The sequence below is a fragment of the Pseudopodoces humilis genome, chromosome 2, assembly GCF_049639895.1.
Source record: "Pseudopodoces humilis isolate 2021_Gansu_Grassland_sample_001 chromosome 2, ASM4963989v1, whole genome shotgun sequence".
NCBI lineage: Eukaryota > Metazoa > Chordata > Aves > Passeriformes > Paridae > Pseudopodoces > Pseudopodoces humilis.
This window is the reverse complement of record NC_142201.1, coordinates 68,689,247-68,702,213: the sequence shown is the minus strand read 5'-3', so window position 1 is coordinate 68,702,213 and position 12,967 is coordinate 68,689,247. Positions and strand designations below refer to the sequence as shown.

The window sequence follows — 12,967 nt, the reverse complement described above, 5'->3', positions numbered from 1 at the left end:
TTAGCCTGCTGTGCTGGCATTGGGCAGGGCGATTGTCCTCCCGGAGAAACCAAAGCATGTTGCAGTGAGCTACATGTACTCTGCTTTACACTCTTTTTTTGGACGTGAGTCTTCATAAAAGTGACCTTCCAGGAGATAAACACAGCTGTGCAGGTAGATGGGGACAGGCCATACATTGACTGTGGCTTCCTCTGTTCCAGGACTGATATGAACATTGTGCAAGTCACATTCATGGTTGTCAGTGATGTCCTAGCAGAGAAAGATGGGTTTAGACATCCAGATCCTTGTTATCTTTTTAATAAGGTGGTCAAAACATAGACAGTTTTTAGGCATAGCATAAACAGTATTTAGATTTTAGATGTACTGTGCTTCCATTGCAGCTCAGCTTTCCATCCACTCAGTAATTTAGAAACAAAGTCACATCAAGGTGAATTTGGGGGGCATGGCTATGGAGAGAATGTGCTTGTCCCCATGGATGGGTGACCTTCGTCTTCTGGGGCTGCACCTCCCCAAGCAGCAGTGCAGCATAGCAGGGCCAGGTGTGCAGCCTGAAGCATCTGCAGCACCTTCTTCTAAGTTCGTTTTCAGATAAGGGGCCATCTTCTGGACGTGATTTGGATATCCACTGTGCCTCTGCTTTGCTGCTTCTGCAGAGCCTAGTAAGTGGTTCAGGTCCTCATGGCCACATTTATGGGTTGGACTCACTTCATATCCCTCTTGGGCAAAGCTTCCCTTTTTGTTCTTTTCCAGAAGGCACCCTACTCACACGTAGAGCTAAACCATTCTGTTGATCAAATCTGACTATGATATGAGGAGATGGCCAGGGGGTTGTTTCAAGATAATTGAAATATTGCTCCCTATAAAAACACTGTCATAAACACAAAAATAAGCAAGATGTATTGCCTGACATTAGCTCCTGCCTGGGATTTAATCACACAGGATGTATCTACTCTTGAAGCCCCTCTAAAGTTTGAGCACAGCTCAGAAACTTCTGTGGCTGCTGTTAGCACTTCTGGGATGTGAAGAGGGTGGCTGGGCTATGCTCCCTGATGTCAGAATGGGAAATGGAGGTTTGTGAAGATACACCATGAAGTGGAAGGAGGATCAGAGACTGCTGAATATTTTTACTCAGCTGGTGTGGAGAACAGCACAAAACAAATTCATAGAAGAGGGGACAACAACAAACCCCTGGAAAGTATTGCAAGGTCATAGGTATTCAAAAGCCATTGGAAGCAATGGCAGTTCTTCCACTGACTTTGAAACACATCTGACCAGGAACCTGAAGATGTGATAATACTTAAGAAATAAAGTTTAATTTGAGGCAAGGAAGCACAGATGTAGTAGTTTTTTCACTTGTGTGGGGGCCTACAGTCTCTCAGCACTGGTCCTGTCAGGATGCTGAGAGGTGGTTAAATGTCAGGAGCCATCCCCCATGCCCAGCTGCCCAGGAGAGGATGTGAAACAACAGAAGGGGGGCAGAGTGACAGAGCAGGTATGATATGTTGATCCAAAAAATAAAAAGTAAATGGGATATGCATCATAAATGTCAATGTTTTCTAAATTTGTAATTTTAAAAAGATGTTAAGTGAATGGGCTGGGTTTTTTTGGTTGTTATCCTTTGTTAGTTTCTAACTCTAATGAAATATGTGCTTCTCTCTCCTGAGCTATTCTGCTAGACTCTGCAGGGGACATTTTCCCAAAGCTAAGGGAAAATTTTTCTTGATTATTCCCTCATTTTTACCATAACATTTTAAATATTATTATTTAATTCTTGATTGTTCCCTCATGTTTACCATAAAATTTTAAACAGCAAAAATAATATTTGTTGGAACTGGAGGCAGTAGAGCCCCGGTTCCAAGTTCCCAGTTCCAAGAGCCCCTTGTGCACTTCCACATCTTGGCAGCCTTCCTCCCATCTCATGGGAGCTGCAGCAGAGATAACTCCTCCTCCCATTTCTCACTTCCAAACATAACTGAAGGGGCCACCAAAGGGACATGTACAAGGAATATTGAACTTGTACGGCTTTTCCCACATTGCCTGGGTTGAACAAGCCAGATGAAATATGATCCAAACATACAAGAAACTATTTTCTAACCCTCAAACAGAGTCTCCAAGCTGTGACAGAGATGTGACAAGACCTGTAATGATTCACGCTAGAGTGACCAGGGGTCTGTAGAATGAGCATTACAGTGCTGTTTTGGTCCCTAGCAAATAACCTGAGCTAACAAACAGCTGAATCAAATTCTGCATGCTGGTAGGCTTCATGGAGGTCACAATGGTGATTTTCAGACTTGGGCTTGCATCTTTGTGCTTGTGTTTGTGGTTTGGACAATCATTTTTTAAAGGCTTTACTGGCATTTTTGTTATTTCTTCAGTTTTCAGAGAGTGGAAAACACTTGTCATGATTTTGACTCTGTAGTAGCACCCTTCACTGGGTATTCAGCTTACTTCTGGGCAGGGATTTTTTGTCATGTCTGCAAAGTATTTTTGGCATCTAACAGATTTGCAAACATGTCTCCAAGGAACATCTCAGCTACAGACAGGTCCTGAACAAACAGGCACAACACACACATACTCTCATGCTCTTTTTGACCATCACATGCAACCGCTACTGTAATGCCCCCTGAAGGTTTTTTCCCTTCAAAGGGAGATTTTCACCATTGCTCTAAGTCATGTTGCTCTGTGAAGAAGCAGAGAAGCCTTGCTGATGCGTGCAGCAACACAGAAACAGGAGCCTTCATTCTCTGCCTCAGTTCCAAAAAGGAAGATGTAGTTTTGGGGACCACCAGTGATAGGAAAAAACCTCCCTTTTGAAAGGAGAAGGAGTTTCCCTGATGTGAGGTTTATTATACTGCTGGAAGGGATTTGATGAATTAAGAGACAGAGGGTGTCCATAGGACAAGTGAGATGGAAAATCATGGCAGGTACACTTCAGTCTGTTTTATCTTGGTACAGAATATCTCATCTGTCAAAAAAGACCAAGTGAAAGTTTGGTGAAAATCTCTTGAGAAGAATGGACAATTTGTGCAATTGCTGAGCTTTTTCAGTTGGTGCTGAAGATTGGATCTAAATATTTATTCACCACTGAGAACAATTAGTCTCCTGACATCTACTGAAATTTCTGAATTTATCTCCTCCTCTTTCCTGATTACCACATTCCTTTCTTCCCAGCCTGTTCTTTATGGTGAGCTTAACCTACTGCTTCTTTTTATGTGCCTGTGACCAAGACAACAGTCTCCTCATCTGTGTGGGGGTTTTGTTGGTTTATTTTTGGTTTTGTTTTTTTGTTTTGTTTTTTTTTCTAGCCCTGCATCTGGGCAATGTGAAAAATTTGGAAAAGACTCTATCAACCCTTCTAGTTCTATCTTTTGGAGGAGATAATTGGAAAACTTCTGATTCAAAACTTTTCTCTCTCACTACTGGATGAAAAGCTATTAGAAGACTTGTTCCATTTACTGAGAGACTGATCTAGCTGAAGAGGAGAAAAGAGAGACAACAAGGGAAGATGGTGATGGAAAAAATTACAGACACTCTGGAGAAGAGAAGGAAAAGTAAGAACAGCATCCAAGGAAGGACTGAAGTTGAAAAACTGGAGGGAAAAGTTAGAAGACACAGGGTAAAGGGGCAATGGCTGCCTAAAATCCAATGGATCGATCTGGTCTCCTGGGACAGGAACACCAAACCCACACAGGGTTCTAATTAGTTTCCATACTCTGGGACAGAAGTAGAGTTAAAAGGCTCTGACCTTGTCTATACAAGCTGCAAGAGGTGTCAGAAAAACAATGATTCATTGTTAGATTCAGTGATTCAAAAGTGGGAGTAGAGAGGCTCCACACAGCTCACACTGTGCAGCTCCATGGCTTCTGGAGAGTTCATGCTCCAAAGAGTCACAGCCTGCATCCATGAGAGAAGGCAACAGCTGAGGCAGAGCAGTACAGAGACAGAGCACCTGTGGGCTTCACCTGGGCACATGCATTTGGGGTAGGCATTTAGGGATCCTTTATAGCACCTGGTAAGCATTTCTGGTGGGATATCTATATTTTTTTTTAACTTTGAAGGTTTCTGCTATAAGTTAAATGAATCCTTCTGTGTAGGTACATGTTTCCCCCCACTGACCACAAAGGGAAACCTCTTATGTAGACTCCTCTTAAAATAGTGCATTCCCTGTATGTCTGTAATAGGTGCAGTGGCAGGTAACACAATGAGTAGAGTTTATGTAGCCACAGTACAACTACATAAAAAAAAAAAAAGTTGGCTAAGTTTCTTTTGTTTCCTATAGGGGAGAAATAATATTTTGAATGGCTGATGATCAGCATTTATACAGCCATGAATTTATTCTTTCATGATTAAGTATTCCTCACAAACTGCAAGAGTTGAAGTTCAAGGGTCTGACAAGCCTGAGGGATTCCAGAAGTCCAGGAAATACAACTTGTACTTTGGAGTATGCTGCCTTCCCATTGCACTTCACTGGCATGAGGCCCATATTTTGGGATAATATTTTCCATCTCAAAGCACTCAGCTTTAGGCTATCTTCCCAAAATATAAGACAAAAACTGAGCTCTTTGGAGAGAAACCTTGAGCCTGTTTGCTCATGCACATCCCCAGCAGTAGCTCAGCAGTGATTCTACACACCAGGTACACAGGGGCATAGGACAGGAGAGTCTTTGAGACCACTCTCCAAAGGTGGAAGATGAAGATCTAACAGCAAAAAAGGCGTGAAGTCAGATTTGTGACATTCACATTTTGAGCAGGAAACTTCAAAGGTCTGTTACTAATGCAGGTCAGCCTATAACAACTACAAATCCAAGCTTTGGATGTTGGAAGTGTTAGGTCACTATGCTTACCAAAACAAACAATCAGAAAAAAGAAATTCACAGGCTTTACTTGCATTTGAAATACAAAAAAAAAAAAAAAAAAAAAAAAGCAGTGCCATTACATATGTTTGTCAAGTACTGGCTTGGATATCCCTGATGTCATTTTTGTTAAGCAGTGGTTGTTTTGGTTCTCTAAAAAACAATCTGCTGAAAACTAGAAGATTTGCATGCAAATATAAGGAGTTCAACAGATGGCTCAGTTTCCAGGAAATTATTTCTCATACAATTGCCACAGTGCAGTTGTGTATGGCTGTAGCCATCCATCATACATACTAGATATGTTTATATATAAATTTATATAAATATATTAAAAAGTATATCTGTGTATATATATATATATATATATATATATATATATATATATATATATATATATATATATCAGTTCATGTCCAGACATGCAGACACAAACACCTAACCTAATATGTTCTGGATACTCTACTGTGTTCAAAAGGGGTGTTAAAGTCCTCAAAAATGTAATGAAAATAAGAAAATTATTTTGTCAGTTCAGAGTGCTCCTTTTCTTAGTCTGCTGCCAGGACTGGCAAGTTAAATGAATTAACATACCTTGGTGAGGTCTGCTTTACACAAGCTGAACAAACATTTAAGATAATCATTTCATGTTCATGTGTGATAAACACTTGAGGAACATGTATTTGCCAGTATCAAAGAAGGAACCAAGCTACACAGTTCTGCAACTGGAAATGCCTTCTGTGTGTTGAGGGACTCTACCTGTGAGCTTGTAGGCTTTACTGGCTTTAGTATCTTCAGCTCTCTGGTATTCTCTTTAAAATAATAGGGAAAAATCTGCTTTTTTTCTGTTGGCTTCCTGTAGAACTTGGCTTAGAAGTCAAAGATCTTTGCCAGTGAATCTAATAATCCAGTGAATTTAGTTCTCTCTCTTCCATCAGAGAATGCACTTACCAGATGTCTCATTCAGCACCACTGCAAGACCCTCCAAATCTGCCAAGAAGGGGACAAGAAGCCAGCACTGAAACCAGTGTACCCACAGCCTCAAGTGCTGCGGATCAATACGGTTTGATGATACCATCCACATTAATGTGATTCAAACCTGAAAAGAAGTACATCAGCTACAGGAAATTGTTCAAATGCTTCATATAAACGACTAATACGATACAGTTTCTTACCAAACAAGATGACGGACTTTCCCCTTGGAAAAGAGCAGTCTGACAAGCTCTAAAACTTTCACTTTGTAGAGGACTTGAAATACATAAAGGTGAGAAGTTTGGAGAAAGGAGAAGATGGCAATAAAAAAGGGCTGAGAAATAGGGTGGATTCTGAGGTTGAAGGATGGCATTTCTAACAATTTTGTATTTTAACAACATCTAAAGAACTAATATCCAACTGTACTTTTGCAATTCCTTGTCCTCATCACTCTCAAGCACTTCTCCATCCTTTGAATACTTCTGTCCTACCATGTCACCAGCAATTTGGCATGTGGTCTCACTATGAAAGCAAAAGGTTGTTTTAAATTGTTTGGTTTTGCATATTCCCACTTTTATTGTTATTATTTATGTCCAGCTACTTCTTTGAAACAGCCTCCTCAGTGAAAGGTCGAATAAAGGAGGAGAAACAGAGCAACAAACTGTCTTCTTAGATGAGCACAAGAATCTCTTATAAACCAACCCTGTTAGGAACAAATGGGACTGAAGAAGATCTAAAAGCAAAACTCTACACTAGGTATCTGCTGTGGAAAGTGAAAATAAAGGTCACAGAAACAAGCAGCTTTGATTTGGTCATGTGGCACAGGTTTTACTGGCAAGATAAGCTATTGTCTTGATAGCTTGTGATGGAAAACAGATGAAACTGGATGAACCACATGGAAATGTGGCAGAGCAGGTCAGAGCTACATGGAATGACTTAGAGTTGAAGGGACCTTAAAGATCATCTAATTCCAGCTCCCCTGACCATGGGTAGGTTCTCAGGGTCCCTTCCAGTCTGGCCCTGAGTTTCACTGATCATCCACTTCCAGGGATGCAACATCCACAACTTCTCTGGACAGCCTGTTCCAGCGTCTCACATACCCTCTGAATTTCTTCTTAACAAATAATCTAAATCTCTCCACTTCCAGTTTAAACCCATTCCCCTTTGTGCTATCAATATTGGTCCTTGTAAATAGTCTCTCCTTTTTAAAAAGTCCCTTTTAAAACTATTGCTGATAGGCTACAAAATTTGTACAATTATAAATTTGAGAGGAGTTGATTGAACAGACAAGAGATAAAGAAAAACTCACACAACAAAACCCCCTGTGGTTTAGGCTTTATTTTGTAAAAATTGAAATGAAACACAGACATAGCTTATGTTTCTGGAACCCTTTGAATTATGAATCACTGGAGTCCAGAAGTCAACCAAATAAGCCAAAAACTATTACAGGTTACTCGAACTCAGAATCATTCTGTAATCAAGTTAGCTGAAGGGATTCACAGCTATCTCACAGGCTTGCTCCTGGGTGTGCTTGTCCAATGTAAGCACATTCTTTGGACAATCCTTCACATGGTGTGTGCCTTGTGGCTCAGTATTGGCTTTGATTCACATTTTGGTATTTGCCATCAGAAAATAATTACTTGGGCTAGGCTGGGGAATATTACAGCCACTCACAAATCGTCAGCCCTGCTCAGCTACCAACGACGTGGTCTCCTTGGAAATAGCAATTCCTTCCCATTCCAGCGGCATTTCATCCTCACCTCCCCGCAGCTCCCAAACTAACTCACCTCTCCATGCCTTACTTAGGGATTGATGGTGCGTGGCACCTCCTACCCTCAGATGGATGGAAACGGCGAGCACGGCGGAGAGTGAGGGCCTCATCACAAAGGCGATGATGGCTGGTCCCTCAAAGTGATGAGGGAGCTCTTTTCAGCCGACGTGGGCGCAGCCGCCCCCAGGCAGGGGCACTGTGACACCTTGTCCCCTGGCAGGCAGCCGTGCCGTAAGTCACCCAGCCCCAGGGGGGAAGGCACGGCTCAGTCGGTGCCGGCGCTGCTGCCCTCGCTCTCCTTCATCCCCCACGGCGATCCCTGCCGTTCCCCTCACCAAGGGTGCCCCGGCTGATGCTCACCCTAACCCTTCCCTCTCCCCATCCCGTTCCCCGGGGGTGTGACAGCGCTGCAGGGCGCGGGGGGAGCAGGTACCACCGAGCGATTCTCTCCGTCCGGAGCACTTGCCGCTGCCGCCGGGGAGCCTGTCCCGCCAGGAGCCCCGCGGGGCCGGGGCCGCCCCCTCAGCAGCGCCGGCTCCGGGCGGGGACCGCCCGCAGCCCCGGGAGCGGCTCCCCCCGCGCCCCCCGAGCCGCCTGCAGCGCCTACCCCGCCGGAGGATCTCTTTCCCCCTCTCTCGGAACCCTTTTCGTTCAGCGGCGGTCGTTTCGAGATAGCAAATATACGAGGAGAATTCCCTCTATTAAAAAACAAAACAAAACAAAACAAATCAAACCCCAATAAGCAAAAAAAGAGGGGGGCGCAAAAAGACGGGGAGGGGAGCTAGTTTAAAGCGCTGGGATTAAAGGTCTTTGCTAGTTTCAAGCGCTCATAAAACGTTCTGAAGGATGCTATTTTGCTGCAGTCTAGGTTATTTCAGCCCACAGTTGCACAACAAACCATTTAAACATTTCAGCACAAAACAGATTCCATTGTCGAGCTGCACATTAAAAAGTGTTATTCGCTTTGAAGTTTTTGTCTAATGGCTCTAAACTGAAAGAAAATGTTTTCCTATTACTTAATTCAATCATAGCGAAGAGGCTTGGTAAAAAGCCCACGGATTTTGCCCAAAGTGTGACAGAGTTCTCTTTGTGTTTGCTTATCCTCTGCTGTCACACACTTTAATTCGCCTCTCTTTATCTGGCATTCAAAACTTTCTTCAATGACATTCAATAAGGTCCAGCGGCTGGAAAAAAAAACTGGTTATTTTTTTGGATATTCTTTCCCAGTAGCTTTGGGCTTGGTGTGCATTCAGAAGCTGTTAACCCTTTGCCTCCCTGCGGCTCGGAGCCCCGGGGTTCAGCCCCTGGGCAGCGGGAATCCCTCGGAGTAAGGCTGAATCCACCACCCCCCGGTGGCGAGCCACTTCCCAGCGGGGAAAAATGCCCCTTCCCGGGACCCAGCTCCGGGTATTTTAAATGTTTTAAAATACCTTTTCCTTAAAAATAGAAAAGAAGAGTCCAAACCCTATTAACGCTTTCAGGGAAAGGACACTTGGGAATACTTTCTATATCATTGCTGGACTGAGTTTTTATTAACATTCGTTTTTGTTAGCTCTGTGATTTTCGCCGTTCATTTGTGCACATCAGTACATTTTTAGGCCCAGGCATCAGCAGTCTCTCGGCAAAACCCCCATGGATTACTATAAGAAACGTGACCACAGGCAAAACAACCTCTGCACAGCCCAGAGACACGGAGTACACCGCTTTCAAGGCTTTTTCTTCCTTTTCCCTCTTTCCCCCCACCCCTTTTAAAAAAGTCCGTTTGGTTTCCAGGAGGGGAGGTTACTGTAGGCAGCAATCTCCGCACGTTTTGACAGGGATCGGCGGGTGCGCTTGTCTTTTTATTGCCCGTATAGTAAACGGGAAAATCGGGGTAGAATCCGTATCCTCACGAATTTATTTTTTTCTTATTTGTTGGCATTTCTTATTCACCTACGAAAGCAGCGAGCTCCAAGGAGCGCGGCTCGGGGAGCCGCTGCACGGGGCAGCGCCGGTGCGCGTTTCAGCTCCGACCAACGCGCGCTCGCTTTGGGCACCGCTGTGAACTCAGCGGATCCCTGTGCTGAGACACCCAGACACCGCCGCGGTGTTTAGGTTGAATCTCGGAAAAATGAGCCTTTTCCCTGTGGTGCCCACAGCCCCGGAGATTTCCCGGCGCTCTTGTGCGCGGCGATGTGGGGTCGGGCTAGCGCGGTTTGGCGGTGGCCGAGGCCGGGGCCGCCGCACGTGTGTGCCGCGGTGCGATGGCAGGTGTTTCCTCTGGGACTGGGCACGGGGACCAGGTGTACAGACACGCGGAATGTACCGAGCGCCTCTTCTCCCTCCGCGGGTGCCGCCGGCACGGAGCGGTATCTGCATGTCGGGTTTTCTGTACCCGCAGCAGCGCAGCCGAGATGCTGGTGGCTCTCCGCACCCGTCAAGCCGTGCCCGGGCGCCCACGGCCACGCAGAGGCCGGCCGGATGTCCTTGCCGGTGGGGCACCGGCTGGCACGGCTCTGCGGCCTGGGGTTTCGCCCGACGGCGGCGACAGCGGCAAGTGGCAGGTCCCGGACCCAGGCTGGGAACAAAGACGCGGGGATGGGGAAGGCGGAGGACGAGGCAGTGGGGACGAGACATCCCGGAGGAGAGGGAAGAGAGAGAAGCCGTAGGCACCGGGGGGCCGACCTGGTGCCACAGGTGGGAAAGGCACCGGGGGTCTGGCAGGGGAAGCTGGAGCCGGTGGAGACCGCGGCTGCAGCCGGCAAAATAAACAAGTGGGAGCGGGCTGAAAGCTGGGCTGAAAGCGAAGGAGAGCGATAAAGAGAAAGAAAAGAATATTAAATCGCGAGAGAATGAGAAAATAACCCCGCCAAAGAGAGAGGAGGGGAGAGGCCGCCTGCTACGGCGTGGGTGGGGTCGACAAGAATAGAGTACATTATGCAGTTCATTTAGTTAACAAGGGAAATAATGAGGGAGCGTGCGGCGTGAATGCCAAGAGAAGAGCCACAGAAAGCCCATTGAGCGCCCGGCGCCGCCATCACATGGCGCGGGCGCTATTTAAAGCGGGCGGCGGACGCCGTTCAGCACCACTCGGGCTGGCCAGCGGCGCCGGGCGGGCGCTGCGCGGGGCGCTGCGCGGGGGCTGCGCGGGGCAATGCCGCGCTCCTTCCTGGTGGACTCGCTGGTGCTGCGGGAGGCGGGCGAGAAGAAGGGGGAGGGCAGCCCTCCGCCACCGCTCTTCCCCTACGCCGTGCACCCCTCGCACCCGCTGCCCGGGCTGCCGGCCGGCGCCTGCCACGCTCGCAAAGCCGGGCTGCTCTGCGTCTGCCCGCTCTGTGTCACCGCCTCCCAGCTGCACCCGCCGCCGCCCGCTATCCCCCTCATCAAGGCTTCCTTCCCTCCCTTCGGCTCCCAGTACTGCCACTCGCCCCTGGCCCGCCAGCAGCACTCCGTCTCCGCAGTCAGCGTCGGGCACGCACCGGCGCTCTACCAGGGCGCCTACCCACTGCCCGACCCCCGGCAGTTCCACTGCATCTCCGTGGGTAAGGCGGGCAGCGGCGGCGAGCGGGGGGTGCATGCGGGCAGGACGGCGGTGGGAGCCGCGGGGAGGTGATGGGGATCCCGGCGGACCCTGCCCAAGGCACCTGGGAAGCGGGGGGTGCCTGCCCTGCGCACGGAGGCTGGAGGGGGTATCCCGGCACCTTTCCCTGTCGGTGCCCCGGACGATGAGCTGGGGAAGCCCCCTGCTGCCCGCCGAGCCTCCGAGCCAGGCTGTGCGTACGGGGAGAGACGGCCGCGGTACCCTCGTGGGCTCGGACTCCAGCCTGGCAGCCGCTTGCTGGGTCCCAGGCCCCCCGGGGACGCGGAAGGGCTGCGGCCCCGCAGGGTGGGTGGCGAGGAGGGCCCAGCCGGGACTGGCGAGTGCCCGGCGTTGCGGGCCCGGCAGGTCCTGACGGTGCGCTCCTCTTCATTCCCAGACAGCACGTCCAGCCAGCTGCCCAGTAGCAAGCGGATGCGCACCGCATTCACCAGCACGCAGCTCCTGGAGCTGGAGAGGGAGTTCGCCTCCAACATGTACCTCTCCCGACTGCGGCGAATCGAGATCGCCACCTACCTGAACCTCTCCGAGAAGCAGGTGAAGATCTGGTTCCAGAACCGACGGGTCAAGCACAAGAAAGAAGGCAAAAGTAGCTCCCACCGGGGCGGGGGGGGCGGCCACAGCTGCAAATGCTCGTCCCTTTCCACCACTAAGTGCTCGGAGGACGACGAGGACTTGCGCATGTCTCCGTCCTCCTCGGGGAAGGACGACAGAGGTCTCGCAGTCACCCCCTAACCACCCGCGCACCCACCCCGGCTCCGCACTGTGAACTCCCACTCCGAACTGTGGCGAAAGCAGGGGAGGGAGTCCTGCCTGCCCCGGTGCTGACATGCAGCCGAAGGATTTTATACTGTTTTGTATAATTTGTGTAATTTACGAAGGACTTTCTCGCCTTTCTAGACCCCCGGCCCATGAGGACCGGTGTCCCGGCACTCTGCTGTAAATAAACTCCTCCCTAGGACCCCAGGCGTCCCCCCTCTAGTGCTCCCTCACTTGTCTCCCCGCAGGCTCAGCCCCGAGCCCGGGAAGCTCCTCGCAGACCTCCCCGCGCACCGAGACAGGCGCGGAGTGCGCGGATGCTGCGCGGCGACGGGCGGTGCGCCCGCCTGGAGGGATGCTGTCTCGGGCTCCCTCTGATAACCTGGCGGTGCCCAAAAGCGGGCTGACGGACGGGGTGGGTTGAAGGCTGGGTTATTATATTTTCCTTTTTTTCTTTTTTCTTTTTTTTTTTTTTTTTTTTTTTCCTTTACAAAATTGTTTTGTTTTGACTTCGTCGCTGCCGGGCGCACAACTGGGGTTGTACCGTTCCGTCCCACTCCCTCCCCGTGGGAGATATTTATTTATTTATTTATGTGCAGAAAAACGATGATGGCAATGATAATAATGATTATGCTAACAATAAAAGCTCGTTGGTGGTGTATTTCCTTCTCTTCGAGTAGAAAGCAGACACTCGGTGTCCGCGGGCGTGCGCTGGGAGCGCCGTCGCTCTCTATCCCTCTCTCCGCCGCAGCTCGGCACAGGGACCTGCCCGCCCCGGCGAGCGCAGATGACGGGGAGTCTTCCTTTCTCCGTGTCGAGCTGAAGGTACGGGGTGCAGGGGACCCCCGCCCTCTGTCCCGGGGGCTCTCTCGGTCCTCCCCCGCGAAGGTAGAGATCGGGCCGGGGTGAGGCTGGGCTGAACACTTTTCATAGCCATCCCAGCCGCAAGTCCGCCTACTGCTGTAGGTCAGTACAAACACCTGTCTGCCGGCGGCACTCGGCAGGAAGGACTGTCCCAGCCTCCCGCTAACCCTCCGGGGC

At 49.0% G+C, this 12,967-nt stretch overlaps 1 protein-coding gene across 1 annotated transcript; it reads left to right on the top strand.

Annotated features, from left to right (window-relative positions):
* Positions 1–10,723: 10,723 nt before the first annotated feature.
* GSX1 (GS homeobox 1) lies at positions 10,724–11,902 on the top strand. Its single transcript, XM_005516284.1, has 2 exons — positions 10,724–11,111; positions 11,547–11,902. The coding sequence occupies exons 1-2, from the start codon at positions 10,724–10,726 to the stop codon at positions 11,900–11,902; spliced, it is 744 nt and encodes a 247-aa protein (XP_005516341.1).
* Positions 11,903–12,967: the final 1,065 nt, after the last annotated feature.